This window comes from Rattus rattus, chromosome 5 (assembly GCF_011064425.1).
Source record: "Rattus rattus isolate New Zealand chromosome 5, Rrattus_CSIRO_v1, whole genome shotgun sequence".
NCBI lineage: Eukaryota > Metazoa > Chordata > Mammalia > Rodentia > Muridae > Rattus > Rattus rattus.
Genome location: NC_046158.1, coordinates 7,466,327 through 7,480,520, shown reverse-complemented (window position 1 = coordinate 7,480,520; position 14,194 = coordinate 7,466,327). Strand labels below are relative to the sequence as shown.

Sequence of the window (14,194 nt, the reverse complement as noted above, 5' to 3'; positions counted from 1 at the left end):
TATTTTAGGGTCACAACATTAGGAAGGGTGAGAACCACTGATCCCCTTTACTCTTTCCGCCATGGTGAACTATACTTTGAACCAAAGTAAACCCTTTCTTCCTTAAGGTGCTTCTGTCAGAGTTTTTAAAATATTTTTTTTTAGGTTTACTTATTTTTATGCATAGAATTTCTTTGCCTGTCTGTATGTATGTGTTCACGGAGGTCAGAAGAGGGCTCAGATCCCCTAGAACTGGAGTCATGGGTGGTGGTCATGAGTCACCGTGTGGATGCTCAGAACCAAACCTGAGTCCTGCGCAGGAGCAACGGCGTTCTTAACCGCTGAGCCAGCTCTCCGCCCGCTCCCTTCAGGGGATTTTATCACAGTAATGGGTGGAGGGGGGATGCTATCTCTCAGTGGCTTCCAGAACGTGCCAGATTGAAATGCCCTGTCCCAAGTAGGTAAGACCTGTAAATCATAGGCAGCCACTGACCAATGCGCACCTGCCTCTGTCTTCCTGCCAGTTTTGAACCTGACTCTACTTCCTGACTGACTCACCTCTATCTTCATCCCTGGAATCCACATACAGTATCAACAAGAAGGACATGCACACACAGCCTCAAGAGAGTGGCATCCACCCCACTTCACCCCACCCCACCCCACCCCACCCCCCCCACCCCACCCCACCCCACCCCATCCCCCCACCCTCCTCCACCCCCTCCCCCCCTCACCCCAGCACCCCTACTTTACCACATCTCACCCTAGCACATCCCCTCACCCCATCCCACCCACCCCATCCCACCCCACCTCACCCCACCCACTCCCCCAGCACACCCACCCCACCTCACCCCACCCACCCCACTGGGCCATCCCACTCCAAGCAGAAGGAAGGAACTGGCTCAAGGCTTTCCTCACTCCACACCCTTCTTCCCAATCCTGGTCAAATATGAAAGTACATGTTTCGCATACTGTGTGTTTTACAAAAGTAGGGTGTGGGGGAGGCTAAGGGGTAGAAATGCTGCAAATACAGTCTCTGTGTATACATTGTATACATTGTATACAAATACAGTCTCTGTGTATACATTGTATACATTGTATACAAATACAGTCTCTATGTATACATTGTATACATTGTATACAAATACAGTCTCTATGTATACATTGTATACATTGTATACAAATACAGTCTCTATGTATACATTGTATACAAAAAAAAAAAAAAAGTCTCTGTGTATACATTGTATACATTGTATACAAATACAGTCTCTGTGTATACATTTCAGGAAAAAAAAAAAAAAAAAAAAAAAGCTCAAAACAATAGCAAAAGAAAAACCACCTAATCAGACACATGGGGCAATTAATGGCTCCCCCCACCTCCCCCAGATGTCAGTGCTACACCCTAGGCAGCACAGAGCCTGGAATGGAGAGACATACAAAAGCCCCTCAACACCCCCAGGCTTCACTGCCAGCCTGCTCTGGCCCTCTGGGGCCATCCCCTGGGCTAGCATTCACTTTGTTCAATACCTTTTTAAAAAAGCATTTATTGCATGCTGAGCATCACTGTGAGCTCTGCCAAGTCTGACTCATCTGAGCACCCTGAGGTCCACAGGTGGCTTGGGAATGAGGACCTCTTGCAAAGCCTGCATGGTGTCTATTAATGAACAAAGTTCCCGGATAGTGCAGAACCTCTGCCCTCTCACACGTTTACCACCTGCACAGGCTCCCCCAATAGTGAAGCTTGGGGATCTTGACTGCACGGGCAGTTCTTGGCTGTAGCACCAGGTAACATCTGGACCAAGTGTCTTCTTGAAGCCAGGTGGCATCCTGAGAACAAGGTGACACCTAGGTACCAGGTTCACATGAACATTCCAGGAATCAGGTGACAATCCAGCCGTCAGGAGACATTCAGGTACCGGGTGACATCCCAGGAAAGAGGTGATCTCTAGGCACCCAGGTGACCTCCCAGATATCAGATAACACCCTCAAGAACCAGGTGACATCCAGGTAACAGGTGACATGTCTAGAACCAGGTGACAGCTCAAATATCATACAATATCCCTCAAAAACCAGATACTCCCGGAGACATCCAGGTACCAAGTGACAACATTCCAGAAAACAGATGACATCCCACCTGACATCCCAGTGGCTCTGGGCCTTACCTGCCGATGACTTCGATATTGGAGATGGCGTAGAAGTACTTGTAGAGGTTCTCTCGCTGCACGTAGGTGCCACCCAGCGCAGGACGCAGCAGGCGCATGCGCAGGTCAGTGAAGGTGAAGAACTCCTTGAGGCCCTTGGCGCTCTCCATCCTCGTGTACAGGTTGTCCATGTTACGCAGGTCAGGGCCGGCAAAGATGGCGAAGCGGTCCCTTACCTCAAAGCGCACATGCTTCTCTTTCTTGGACCCTGCCCAGCGTGAGTATTCCTCGGTGCAGAGCACCCGGTGGGCGCTGGAGGGTGACATGTCTCGGGCGCGGCGGGCAGACATGCCGAAGGCCTCCATGCAGTCTTCTGCATAGAACTGGTAGGGCTGCCAGGTGCGGCCATTGTCCAGAGACTTCTCGAGGACCATGACCGTGGGCCGGCCATACTCGAAAGTCATCACCACATCGTCTGTCAACTCCACGCTCTTGTTCCATGAGAGGGTGATGTTGGCTTCCAGTGGACTGGGGTAGCGACTCCACGTGACGCTTTGCCAGTAGGTGGCCAGTCCCTCATCTTCCCTGTCAAACATAAGCCGGGGTGGGTGGGCCAGGTCAGGGTTGGAGGCATCACACTCGTTACTGCACAGGTAAGGGTTCTCCTGCAAGGGAAGGGAGTCTGTCAGGAAGTCCATCCTGGTCAAGGGAAAGGGTCTGTCATGTGCTTGCTCTGTGCCTAAGCTAGCCACCTGCTAGCCACCACCAAGCCCTGGATGCAGGCGTGGAAAATGGCTGTCCCACACAGACAGCAGATGCATGATAATAAGATATTGGGTGGGGGTCATAGGCATTCTGCACTTTCTACTGCGTGCTCTCTAAGCCTTTAACTATTCTAGGTGGTAGACCTATTAATTAACAAACAACAGACCTTGCCACTGACAGCCTCACAGTGCCTCAGTTCACATGGCCACTTTGATGAATATTTCAGGTGTCTGTGCAGAGACAAAGTAGCTTGGATCTGAGTTAAAAACCTCTCACTCTCTAATGAGCCATGAGGCCCCCGAGGGGGTGGACACATTGCCACCATCCCCTGGCCACCGCAGCCAGCAACACTGCAGTCAGCCACTGGCCACGGGCTTTGATCCTCCACAGACCAGGGCTGCTGCCCAGGCAGCCTAGGGCTGCTCTGTGGGCACCTGGGCACAGCTAGCCCAGGGGTTCACTAAGGCAGGGCCCACAAAGCCCTGACCCACCAAAATAACTCTGTCCTTCATGCCCTGTGGTGCCAGTGTCCACCCCACCTGCCTGTCCCTGAGGATGGGTGAGGCTTGAAACCTTATAAGGAGTTTCTCACCAGTGTAGCTCCTAATTGCTGAGTGGGAAACTGAGGCCCAGGGAAGGCAAGATGAACCAGGTCTTCTCAGAGGATTTGGAGGTATTTCTGAAAGAAGAAAGCCCTCTCCGCACCCCTCTCTTTTCTCATCCTCCCTCTTCCCCGCTCTCCTCTCTGCCTGTTTTCCTCCCTATCACCCAGCTTCTTTCCTTCCCCCAGCCCGACACTGCCTCAGTGTCTGGCAAACTTACAAATCATAGTGACAAAGGAGAAGCTTTTGTGACTTTCACTGGTGACTCGTCTCACGCCTACTCCTGAATGGAAGACTCTGACTGACCTCCACAGGCTCCGTGACAAGCAGAGGCCAAGCCCAGTGACCAGAAGAAGGCAACAGGGCTGGCTGACCAGGAGGTCACCCCTCCACCTTCTGCTCCAGGTAGTGTGAGGGAAACACGGAACCCAAGCGCTCCTGCTTGTGCCCTGGGATGGCAGACAAAGTTTGTGCGTTAATGAGGGAGCTGGGGGGCAGCTTGACTCCGGCTGGATTCTCTCTCATTCACTTTGTTCTTCTGCTCTGAGCCTCATCTGAGACTCAATGGAGTCCCTTCAAATTCACACGTTAATGCCTAACCCTAAGCGACCTCTAAAGGTTATGTTTTGAGACAGTCCTTACAGAGTTGAAGGAGGCCCTCAGGTGGTCCTTCTCCTTCTGGGAAAAACCCCTGAATAAGGACAGAAAAAGGACACACATGGAAATGCCAGGAGCGCAGGAGTGTGCTCTCTCTCTCTCTCTCTCTCTCTCTCTCTCTCTCTCTCTCTCACACACACACACACACACACACACACACACACACACACACCCCACAGAGGAAGGTCATGAGACACAGAGGTGGTCACGGAGCGAAGCTGCAGGCAGTGCACCTCCAGCATCCTGGTCTTAACCCAGTGGACGACAATAGATGTCTGCTGGAAATGTCAGTTCCTGGTAGGCTCATCCTAGTGAGCCAAGTGGGTGGGGCAGCAGCTCAGAGAGGTGTTGCCGACCCTGGGTTTTCCAGGGTGTCCTTAGAGACACCTCTTCCACAAACTCGTTTCTTTTACACACCTCACTTACCTCTGAAAACCATGTCCTGCCGTAGGCTACCTGGCCTCCTGGTAATTGTATTAATGTCTGCCCATCATATATTGACTGTCAATATTCCTGTCACACACACACACACACCCCACCTCAGCAGCTGTGAGTCACCATGTATGACCTTTTGATGGATCCTTTTCCAGCCCCCTGCCTTACCTACCCAGCCTCCCACTGTCCTCAGCTGTCCCACCTGGGTAGGGACAGGGCTGGCTGGATCTCCCCTGGAGGTCTCCCTAGAGTGGCATGAACAGCAAGCCAGGGCCTGAACCAATGAATGTTCAGAAGGGAGCTGGCTCAGTGAGGACACAGCCCATGCCTCCGTGGTGAGGCAGGACTCAGATCTTGGGGTGGCTGTGAGGTGTGTGAAGAAGCTGGGGGGACTGTGCTGGCCATGGCTTGGGAGCATTTGCTGTGCTTGTAGCTGGCAAAGCCTTCTCTGCAGCCGGCATGAGGCTGGTAAACACACAGGCTCATTCATTAGTGGCTCACCATCCGCTTCCCAGGGGCTGGGGTGAGGCTGGCAGGGCCTTACAGGTTGGGCAGCAAGGATCTTGAATCAGGCTGGGGTCCCCAGCCCCTGGCAGAGCCCCTATATCCATATAGTATAGTGGCTTTGCCAGCCTTCTGGGTCTCTAGCATCCAAGACTACAGAGCAGATTACCTGTTAATGAAAACAGCCAGACAAGGACAGCCAACGCTGGAGTTTTGGACACACTTCTACCTTGCAGAAGGGAACTCAGGCTAAGCATTGATGCTTTCAAAACTAGCACTTGTTCTCTGACCATTTAATGGTCAGCACCCCAAAACAGAACAAATGCACACACCTCTTATTATCAAAGCCTTAGGTTCTTGGAGCATGGTTCAGTCAGCAGAGTGCTTGCTGTAGAGACACTAGTTTGAGCCTCAAAAGCCAGGTGAACTTGCCAGCTGTGGCACTGGGTGAGCTAGCCTGGGCAATTCTGGAGGCTGGTCCTGGTGCCGGACAGCTGCAGGCAGTGGAGAAGTTTGAGAGAACTGTGGGCTGACCAAAGCTATCTCCCAGGCCCTGATCCAGGGCTGTGAGCTGTCCCACGAAACAACTATCCCATCTACGAGCTGCTGGAGTGTGTGAAGGGGTCAGTCCTGCAGATGCAAAGCTGCAGGATCTCCATGACACAGGGCGACAATAGGACGTCCATCCAAGGGGACCCTGTGAGGTTCCAGTATTGATTATACAGCAGAAGCCGGAGGCCTTGAACTGGGCCAATGACTCATTGCAATGAACATTTGCAAGTAAAGATGTGTGCACCGTGTGGCACACTGTGACACATCGAAGCTTCCATGGTGAGATGTTTTTGTTTGTTGGGGAGGGACAGTGAGATGAGTGGGGTTGGGGTGTATGATGTAAAGTTCACCAGGAATCAATAAAAAGTAAAAAAAGAAAAAAGGCGCTAGGTGAGAGACCCACTTAAAACTCTAATACTGTGGTGGCTAAGGCTGAAATATGCACAGGGATCGGCAGCCAGCCTGCTGGGCTTGACTGGCCACTTCTAGGCCAATGAGGCACCTTATTTCAAAACCAAGGTGTGTATGGTGCCTAAGGTTGACCTCTGCCTCCATTCATATATTCACACAAAAACATGCACACACTACATACACAAAAGCCTTGGCGGCCCCCCTCTCCCGGTTGCAGTCACCCACCATGTACATTTCCCATATAATTTCTAGGGGCCTCCTCTGGACTAAGAGTTCGAACTACTTGTTTAAGTCTGGGGCCATAAAGGAAACTGGTTCTATGGTCTAAAAGCACTACTCAGCTCAGCTCGACCTTCTAGAGGCTCCGTGACCTTGAGAAAGCCATGTGACTTTTCTGAGCCTCTATTCTCTTGTCCTGAGTTCTGTTAGCTATGGCATGAGAAACTGGGGAGACGTCACCATCCAGCAGTGACAGTTGTACACAGCCGATTTGTGCGTGTCAGCTGGAGTGGGAAGGCGGAGTCCGGGAGATGTTGAGAACCCAGGGACTCCATGACGCATACCACCTTGAACACAGACTGCTTCAGTGACAGCTAGCCCAGAGGAGCACAGTAGTGGGCCAGGGGCAGACGCTGTTGCTATGGTCACTATGTACCCGCCCAATGTCGCTCCCCTGGATATGACGGAACTGACCTTGGAGAATCAGGATCTCTGCAGTGTTCCTCTTTCCACACACCCCAAGCAAGTCACCTGGAGGGTAGGCAGTGCAGCAGCCCTGAACCAGCTTCACAGGCACCAGAGTGGGGTAGGGTGGCATGGCGGGTCTCTCTAAATGGGACAGCCTGTGGAGAAACTGTTCTCTTTTGTCTCTTTAGTGATTTTGCTCCTCTGTTACTTTCAGGGCAGGAGTCAGAGGTTGGTACACGCACCGGGCAAGCTCCAGGTCAAAAGCACCATGGGACAGGAAGTGAGCTGCCCAGTGGAGCAACCCTCATCTGGGAACGTCCAGCCATGTGAGTCTCTTCACAAGCCTCTTGGGTCATAAACAGCCCTTGTGTCACGGCTTCATCTTCTTGCTCACACAAGGATACAGCAGCACAAGAAGGCATTGCTGTGCAAGCCTGCAGAGCAGAGTTCAGGCTCCATAACCCACGTGAAGGCGTAAGGAGAGAGCAACTCCACGATGTTCTCCTCCAGCCTCACCACAGATCATGCACCCACATACACAGTAATAGTAAATAGAACTTCAAGTTATTTTAACAACACACAGACTCACTCTGTCCTAGTCTTTACGAAGGCTCATATGTCACACAAAACCTAAACTAAGCACATCTTTTCTCTCTCTTTTTTTTTTTTCCCGGAGCTGGGGACCGAACCCAGGGCCTTGTGCTTGCTAGGCAAGCGCTCTACCACTGAGCTAAATCCCCAACCCCATCTTTTCTCTTTTTAATCTATGTTTTTCTTACTTCCTCCTTTCCTTCCTCCCCTCTGTCTTCCTGGTGCTGGGAACGGACCTAGGGACTTGTGTACACTGCCCAAGTGTTCTAACGCTGACCCACACCTCCAGTCTCCTGATCTTTCCCTTAAAGTTGTCTGTCTGTTTATGTGTTTTGACTACATAGATGTCTGGGTACCATGCACGTGCCTGCTGTCCATGGAAGCCATAAGAAGACACTGACACCCTAGAACTGGAGTTATAGATGCTGGGCTCTGCTGTGTGCTGCTGAGAATCAAACCTGAGTCTTGTGGAAAACCAGCCTGGAGTTGTCTCTTCAGCCTCTGGTTTTTGTATGGGTCTCACATGCAGACAGAGTGGGTGAGGGAAAGGCATGGTGGTCTAACTCATCTACACAAGGGACCCCAGGCCAGCCAGGCCTACCCTGTGAGACCCTGACTTTATACTACAAGACAAGAGTCTGTGTAATGTATGCTCATGGATGTTGGATGTAGGCAAGACGTCCATTCTGGGGCCACCATGTATGTGCCTGTCCCAACCCAGCGGCACAATTACCTGTTTGCTTCCCAGGGGTCAGAGTCTCCAATGCCCAATACCCAGCTCTAAGACGAGTTAGGAAAACTCCCATTTGGCCAAGAGGGAAAGGACATAGCCACCCCCAGCCCGTGCCACTCACCCCACACCCAGGAGGCAGACAGCCGTGTTTTTGCCACCGGCTGTGTGGGCGGGCCCTGAACAGTCAGCAGCTGACAGATTCTGTTTGAACTTGGCTGCCAAGCTGTCAGCCTCAATGGGGGCTGAAGATACTTTCTGTGACCCAGGTGGGAGGCAGGAGACTCCCAAGGAGTAAGCCAGGGCATGGGGTGCTGAGATGAGGGGACACAACACCAACTACTATTCTTACAAAGACTTGGGATTTAGGGGTGAAGTGAAGGTTGGGATGGTGGTGGAGAACCCAAAGGCAGTCAAACAAGCCTTTTCCTTCTCCTCGGACTTGGGGAGAGACTGTCCTGGCCTGGACAGTCTAGAAGGCAATAAGCACATTGACTTCCTGGGTGCCTTTTCCCTAGCACCAGTGTTGTGCAATCCAGGGCTGAGCCTGGCTCTGTCTATACTCAGTCTCCCTACTCAGGAACTGATAGAGCGGGGAGCAGGCAGGTCAGCTGTGCGATCACTATCCTAGAATTTCAAATTCTTCATAGTCTTCACTCCCCTGGTGGCTTAGTAGGAAGGGAACAGAGCCATGCCCTCCTCCCCAGTGGCAGGGAGAAAGCCAAGTGCTGGGGGAATTCGCCCTAACAAATTATTTCCTATTTCTTGGTAAGAAAAGTTGCAGTGGTGATGAATTATTAACAAGACGGAAACGGAGATTGTGCTGCTGGTCCTAATTCGGATTGCCCTGTCTCCTTAGCTCCCTCCTCCCTCGCTGAGCTCCACCTCTGGCTAGCTCTCCGTATCCTTCTGTGGGTTCATTGATTTATCCCATCTTCTTCCTCTGCCCCAGCCGACAGCAAGGTCACCTGCTTCACTCTCACGAATCAGCAGAAACCCACTCAGAGGGACAACCGTCCAGGGACACTTATTCTGTGGGGACAATTCTCTCATGTTCTGTCAATTCTGCAGGCATGGAGGACAAACCATCTATGCTGGGGCTGATCCTCAACCCTTTATCCTAGCAGAGTGCCATCCAGAGTCTTAGTAATTGTCCTCTTCCCCTTCAGTGACTGTGTTCAGGCCACCTTCCAAGCCTGTCCTGGCTTTAGCCCGAGTCAGCAAAAACACTTCATGATCCTTCACTACGCAGGGAAGCTTTGGAGGAAGACAACGGGGGCCCTTTCATTTCAAACCTTCCCACCACTGTCCTCCTTCTAGGATCACCCAGCAATGGCTTTATGTAGGGGCACTGAACAACCAAGCAGGGACTCTCACCCTGTGCATGAGAGTTGTGTGCAGGCTGAGGGCTAAGCAGCAGTTGAGATGCCAGCCCCAAGACCTTCAGTCTGTTCGGGGTTGCTGGCTTTAGCAACGTGTCATTTTTCTCATCCCTAAAGACCACCTCAACAGCCCTTCAGAGTACCTCAGGACGCAGGGCTGTGCGTGTGGCTGAGACATCCAGGAGGTGCTGTGTTGGCTTAAAGCGGAAAGCCAAATCCTGTTCAGACTCGCCCTGCCTGCAGGGACATAGCCCAGCACGGCTGGCTTTCTCCACCAACAGAGCAGCCACAGGGAGTGGGGGTGAGAGTTTTGCCAAGGCAGTGACTACATGAGGGTTAATCTCTCCAAGAACTCAAAATCATCTTTAAAAAAAAAAAAAAAAAAAGGCTCCATTCTGCTTTGCCCTGGGCATATGTGAATTCTTCCCACAGCCAGACTTCCAGGAATGTTTGGGGTGGGAAACTCTTTCCCAGTTCTGAAGCGTGCCTGGCACCCAGCCGTGCGGCCCCCACATGCGATGAATGTGCTCCAGGCCCTCAATGTACCACCTACCAAGCAGACACATGTGAGCCCCGGCCTCGGAAGAGGATGGTTCTCTGTGCTAGCATACATCTAGGCACAGGGTGCTCACTACTACAAAAAAGGCAGGCCTCCCTGATTGGAGTGCTCTGTTCGGAGACACGTAGGCTGTCTACCTTGCGCATGCTCTACAATGCCTGTTCCAGGACCCCTTTTTACTCTCATTATGACGTCAAAAATTTCCAGTTCGTTAGAGGAAGGTGAGAGAGGGGGCCTCGTGAGACCAAACTTGGCCCTCCTGACTTTTTCTAAGAGGGGGTCTCTCATATCCCAACTGGTCTCAAACACCCTATATAGTTCAGGTTGACCTTTGACTCCTGACCGTCTGGCCTCTACTTTGAGCACTAGGATGACAGGTGAGTGCCAGCACACCCAGTTCATGCAGTGCAGGGGATCGATCCCAGGGTTCATGTGCATCTTATGCAACCTGTCCAGCAATTGATACAAACTCAAATCCGAGCCTTCCCGCTTCTCCACCAGGAGCTCAGCAGGGCTCAGAGATTTCCCTCTAGCTCTTTTCCCACCTGTGGCATCTGCGCACCCCTTCTCTGAGCTCACACTCTGGGTGGCTCGCCCTCCTACCCACTTCGTTCCCTGTTAGGGGCTATGCTCAGCACGGGAGTGAATCAAGATATTTACTTAAAAAAATTTTTTTTTACAAGTAAATGAAAGAAAAGGAAAAGGGGTGGGAGGAGGAAAGAGAGGAAGAGGGAGGAAGGGGTAGGCTGGGAATAGGGCTTGGAGAAGAGGAAGCCACTGGTAAAGTGCATTATTGATCGGAGACTCAGAAAATGCTTAGAGGGTAGGAAAAGCATCCCGTTCTTTAAAAGCTTGTGCAGGGCGTAAGCTAGACGCAGGCATCTTTCCCAGAGAGGACCTACTCTCTTCACATGAATATTTCATCACCAGGGGAAAAGGCAGACTGAGGATTCCAGTGCAGGGTGGGGTAAGGGCTGGGCAGCATGGCCCCTCCAGATAGCCCTGGGGCCTTTAGAGCCCCAGTCATTCCACTTGCTGGTGGCAGCTGCCCTGGGCTTGCTTGCCGAAGAGTAGGGCAATAGGGTTGGGGCCTGGGACAGACAGAGTCAAAGGCAAGGCACCCACAGGGGCAGCATAATCACTAACTCACTGGTAACTCTGTCCCAGCACCGTCCTGTTCCCGCAGGAGACACCACCAGTCTCTTAGCTTCCTCTCCCCAGCCCATCCTCCACCTGACATCAGCCACCTCGTGTGAAGTGATGTAGTGGATGCCTTGCCCTCTTAAGTTCAGCACCTGAGATTTTCATGAGCCCAAGCCTTGGACCCTAGTCCTGCCCATTCTCTCCAACACAGCTCATCTCTCTCTCTTCTCTAGCCTCTCTCCAGTTTGTCTCTGCTTTCTTTTGGGGGATTGGGGAAGGTGCGTGCGTGCGTGCGTGTGTGTGTGTGTGTGTGTGTGCGTGTGTGTGTGTGTATGTGTGTGTGTGTGTGTATTAGGTTGTAGAGCTTAGAAGACAGCCTCAGTTATGAGTCTCAGACAATGAGAGACAGTCTCTCGTTGACCTTGAATTTTCCGAATAGTAGAGGACATCTGCCAGTGAGTCCGAAGTCTGGCCAGTGAGCCTCAGGGATCCACCTATCTCTGCCTCCCCACAGCCAGGATCACTGGTGTGTGAGGGAGGACTCAAGTCCTCAGCTTCCTTGTCAAGTACTTTGCCGGCTGAGCCACCCCACCAGCCTCTCCACCTCTCTTCTCAGACTGGGGCACTTCTATCTCAGGGTGCCACCCAGTGGCAAGTATCTGAACGAGCATCCCTCAGCACTTCCCTGACCTCAGGACACCTCCCTGGCTCTGTCCCAGCTGCCTATTTGTACACTTGACCACAGTGTCACAGAATGACATCGTTGGTTAACAGCAAGCTTCACGACCTGCTCAGGGGGCTCTGAGAAGACAGGACAGAGTGTGGCCCATGCAATGCACTCAGGGCTGCAGAGCGAGAGCCTCTTCAGTGGGTCCCCTCTCTGGGGACCTCAGCAGCCAGAAAAAAGTCTTAGGCATGACGGAGCATCCAAACAGATTGGAATGGCTGCTCAGAGGGCCATGGTGATTTCCTACTTCTCTTTGGGGAGTTGAGAGATGTGGCAGAGCGACAAGGTAGGGTGCACCCAGGCAGCTGCAGGCTGTGGAGGTGAAGCCTTGGATCAGGGTTGGGCCAGAGGTACAGATTTATTCTTCTATGCATTTATCAGCCATTGTCAGCCACTCAAATGTCACTCTGCAGAAGCAGCTTCAGACATCAGACAAAAGGAAAGGCTATGCAGCAGTGTTCATGAGTCTTAAGTTCAGAGATCTGGGGGGGGTGTGACTAACCAACTAACCAAACAACCAGATAGCCAACCAACCAACAAACCAACTAACCAGCCAGCCAACCAGCTAATCAACCAACCAACTAAACAATAAACCAATTAGTCAACTAACCAGCCAGCCAACTAGCTAACCAAGAAACAATTAACCAACTAATCAACTAGCCAATTAGTTGACCAGCAAACCAATTAGCCAGCTAACCAACCAGCTAACCAATAGACCAATTAGTCACCCAACCAACTGAACAGCTGTGAGAGTTAATCTTCACCGTGGACTGAAGAGGATTTGAAATCCCCTAGGAGATACATGTCTGAGCATGTCTGCTTTCAGGAAGGTTTAACTGAAGAAGGAAGCCCGTGTTCTTTACGGACCACGCCATGAGCGTTGGTCCCAGCTGCAGAGTGGACCAGTGACGTGAGCATTAGTGTTCCTCTCTCTGTGCTCCTGACCGTGGGGTGGAGTGAGCAGCCATTTCACACTCTCGCCACTATGAATCCCCAACCATGATGACTGTACCCCCAAACGGCGATCCCAAACATGTTTGTTTCATCAGCTATTTTTGTCACAGCAAAAAGAAAAGCAGCTAATACACCAGTTAAAGAAAGACCTACGCATGCAGCTGGATTTGGGACGCTGAGATGGTTGGTCAGAAGGATAGCACAGACACTCTCTGCCCACCCCACAGTGGAAAGCCCGGGGATCCCCACACCCACCACACAGCACAAATCTTGGGGTTTTCCTTGGCAATGGACTTCCCCAGGAAGTTCCAGGGTGCCCAGGGCAGGGCTACTGCCTCCAGACCTCAGATGGTGGGATGACTTCCCATCTTGAGGCGGGCGGTGGCATCAGTGGGACCTTCTGTCTCCTCACCATCCTGATTCCCATACCTTTCTCCAAGCCGAGAGGATCCTAAGTGCTCCGGAGTTCAGGTGAGCAGGCAGGCAGGAGTGCCAGTCAGACCCGGAACGTTCCCCGCCCCCGCCACTCCCTGCACCCTCTATTTTTAGGCCCATTACTGCCCACTGGTGGGTATAGTTTCACCACTCCATCCCCAGAAAGGCAGATCAGGTTCCTCTAAGCAAAGCCACCTCGCTTTTGCTGGAGCTGGTGCGTGGGAGCGCTCATGCTTCCAAATAGACGCAGAGCAAGCAAGTTATCAAATGAGTGGATTAGCAGGCTCCATCTCAGCTCAAAGAGCAGTGGGCGGGAACACACAGCATCACCCCTCCTCAGCCTCCTTCCTCCAGGGCGGATGGGGACTCTGCTCACACTCTCACACACACACACACACACACACACACACACGACAACTACCTCCGGCTCCCTTTCCTTTTGAGATAATCAGAGAGACTCCCATCAGTTGCGGAACCTGGGCAGACACAGGTCTACAGTTCAACATGCTAGAAGCTGTGTGATCCTGGGCAAGTGACTTAACCTCTCTGAAGTTAAGGAGATTACTCATACTTAAAATAGGCTCATACTTAAAACTGCTCATATTTAAGATACTTAAAATATCCTACCATGTTCTTTGTGTTGAACTAGTTTATGTAAACACTAGACACTCAATAAATGTGTCTCTAATGGGATGGAGGGTGTGGAATCACAATGGCTAGATAGCAGGAAGACACACCCTGACTTCCCCGAGGTTAAAGCCCTGGCAAGCAGGATCCTCCAGAGTTGCATTGATGGCCACTGGGGTCCACAGGAGGCTCTGGCTGTCCCACATGGGAAATGCCCACACAGTGTATAGCCTTGTGCTTATATGTGCACACACAAATGCTTGTACACATGCCTGGGTCCTGTTCCAGAAAGCCCTACAAGCTCTCAGGCAGCTGT

General features: G+C 51.8%; 1 protein-coding gene across 6 annotated transcripts in view; it reads right to left on the bottom strand.

Annotated features, from left to right (window-relative positions):
• Positions 1-14,194, bottom strand: part of Ntng2 (netrin G2) — a 57,537-nt gene that overhangs the window by 30,017 nt on the left and 13,326 nt on the right. For all 6 annotated transcript variants that reach the window (XM_032902943.1, XM_032902937.1, XM_032902938.1 and 3 more), the window contains exon 4: positions 2,139-2,782. In XM_032902943.1, the coding sequence (XP_032758834.1) occupies positions 2,139-2,782 (644 nt within the window). The remainder of the gene's footprint in view (positions 1-2,138; positions 2,783-14,194) is intronic.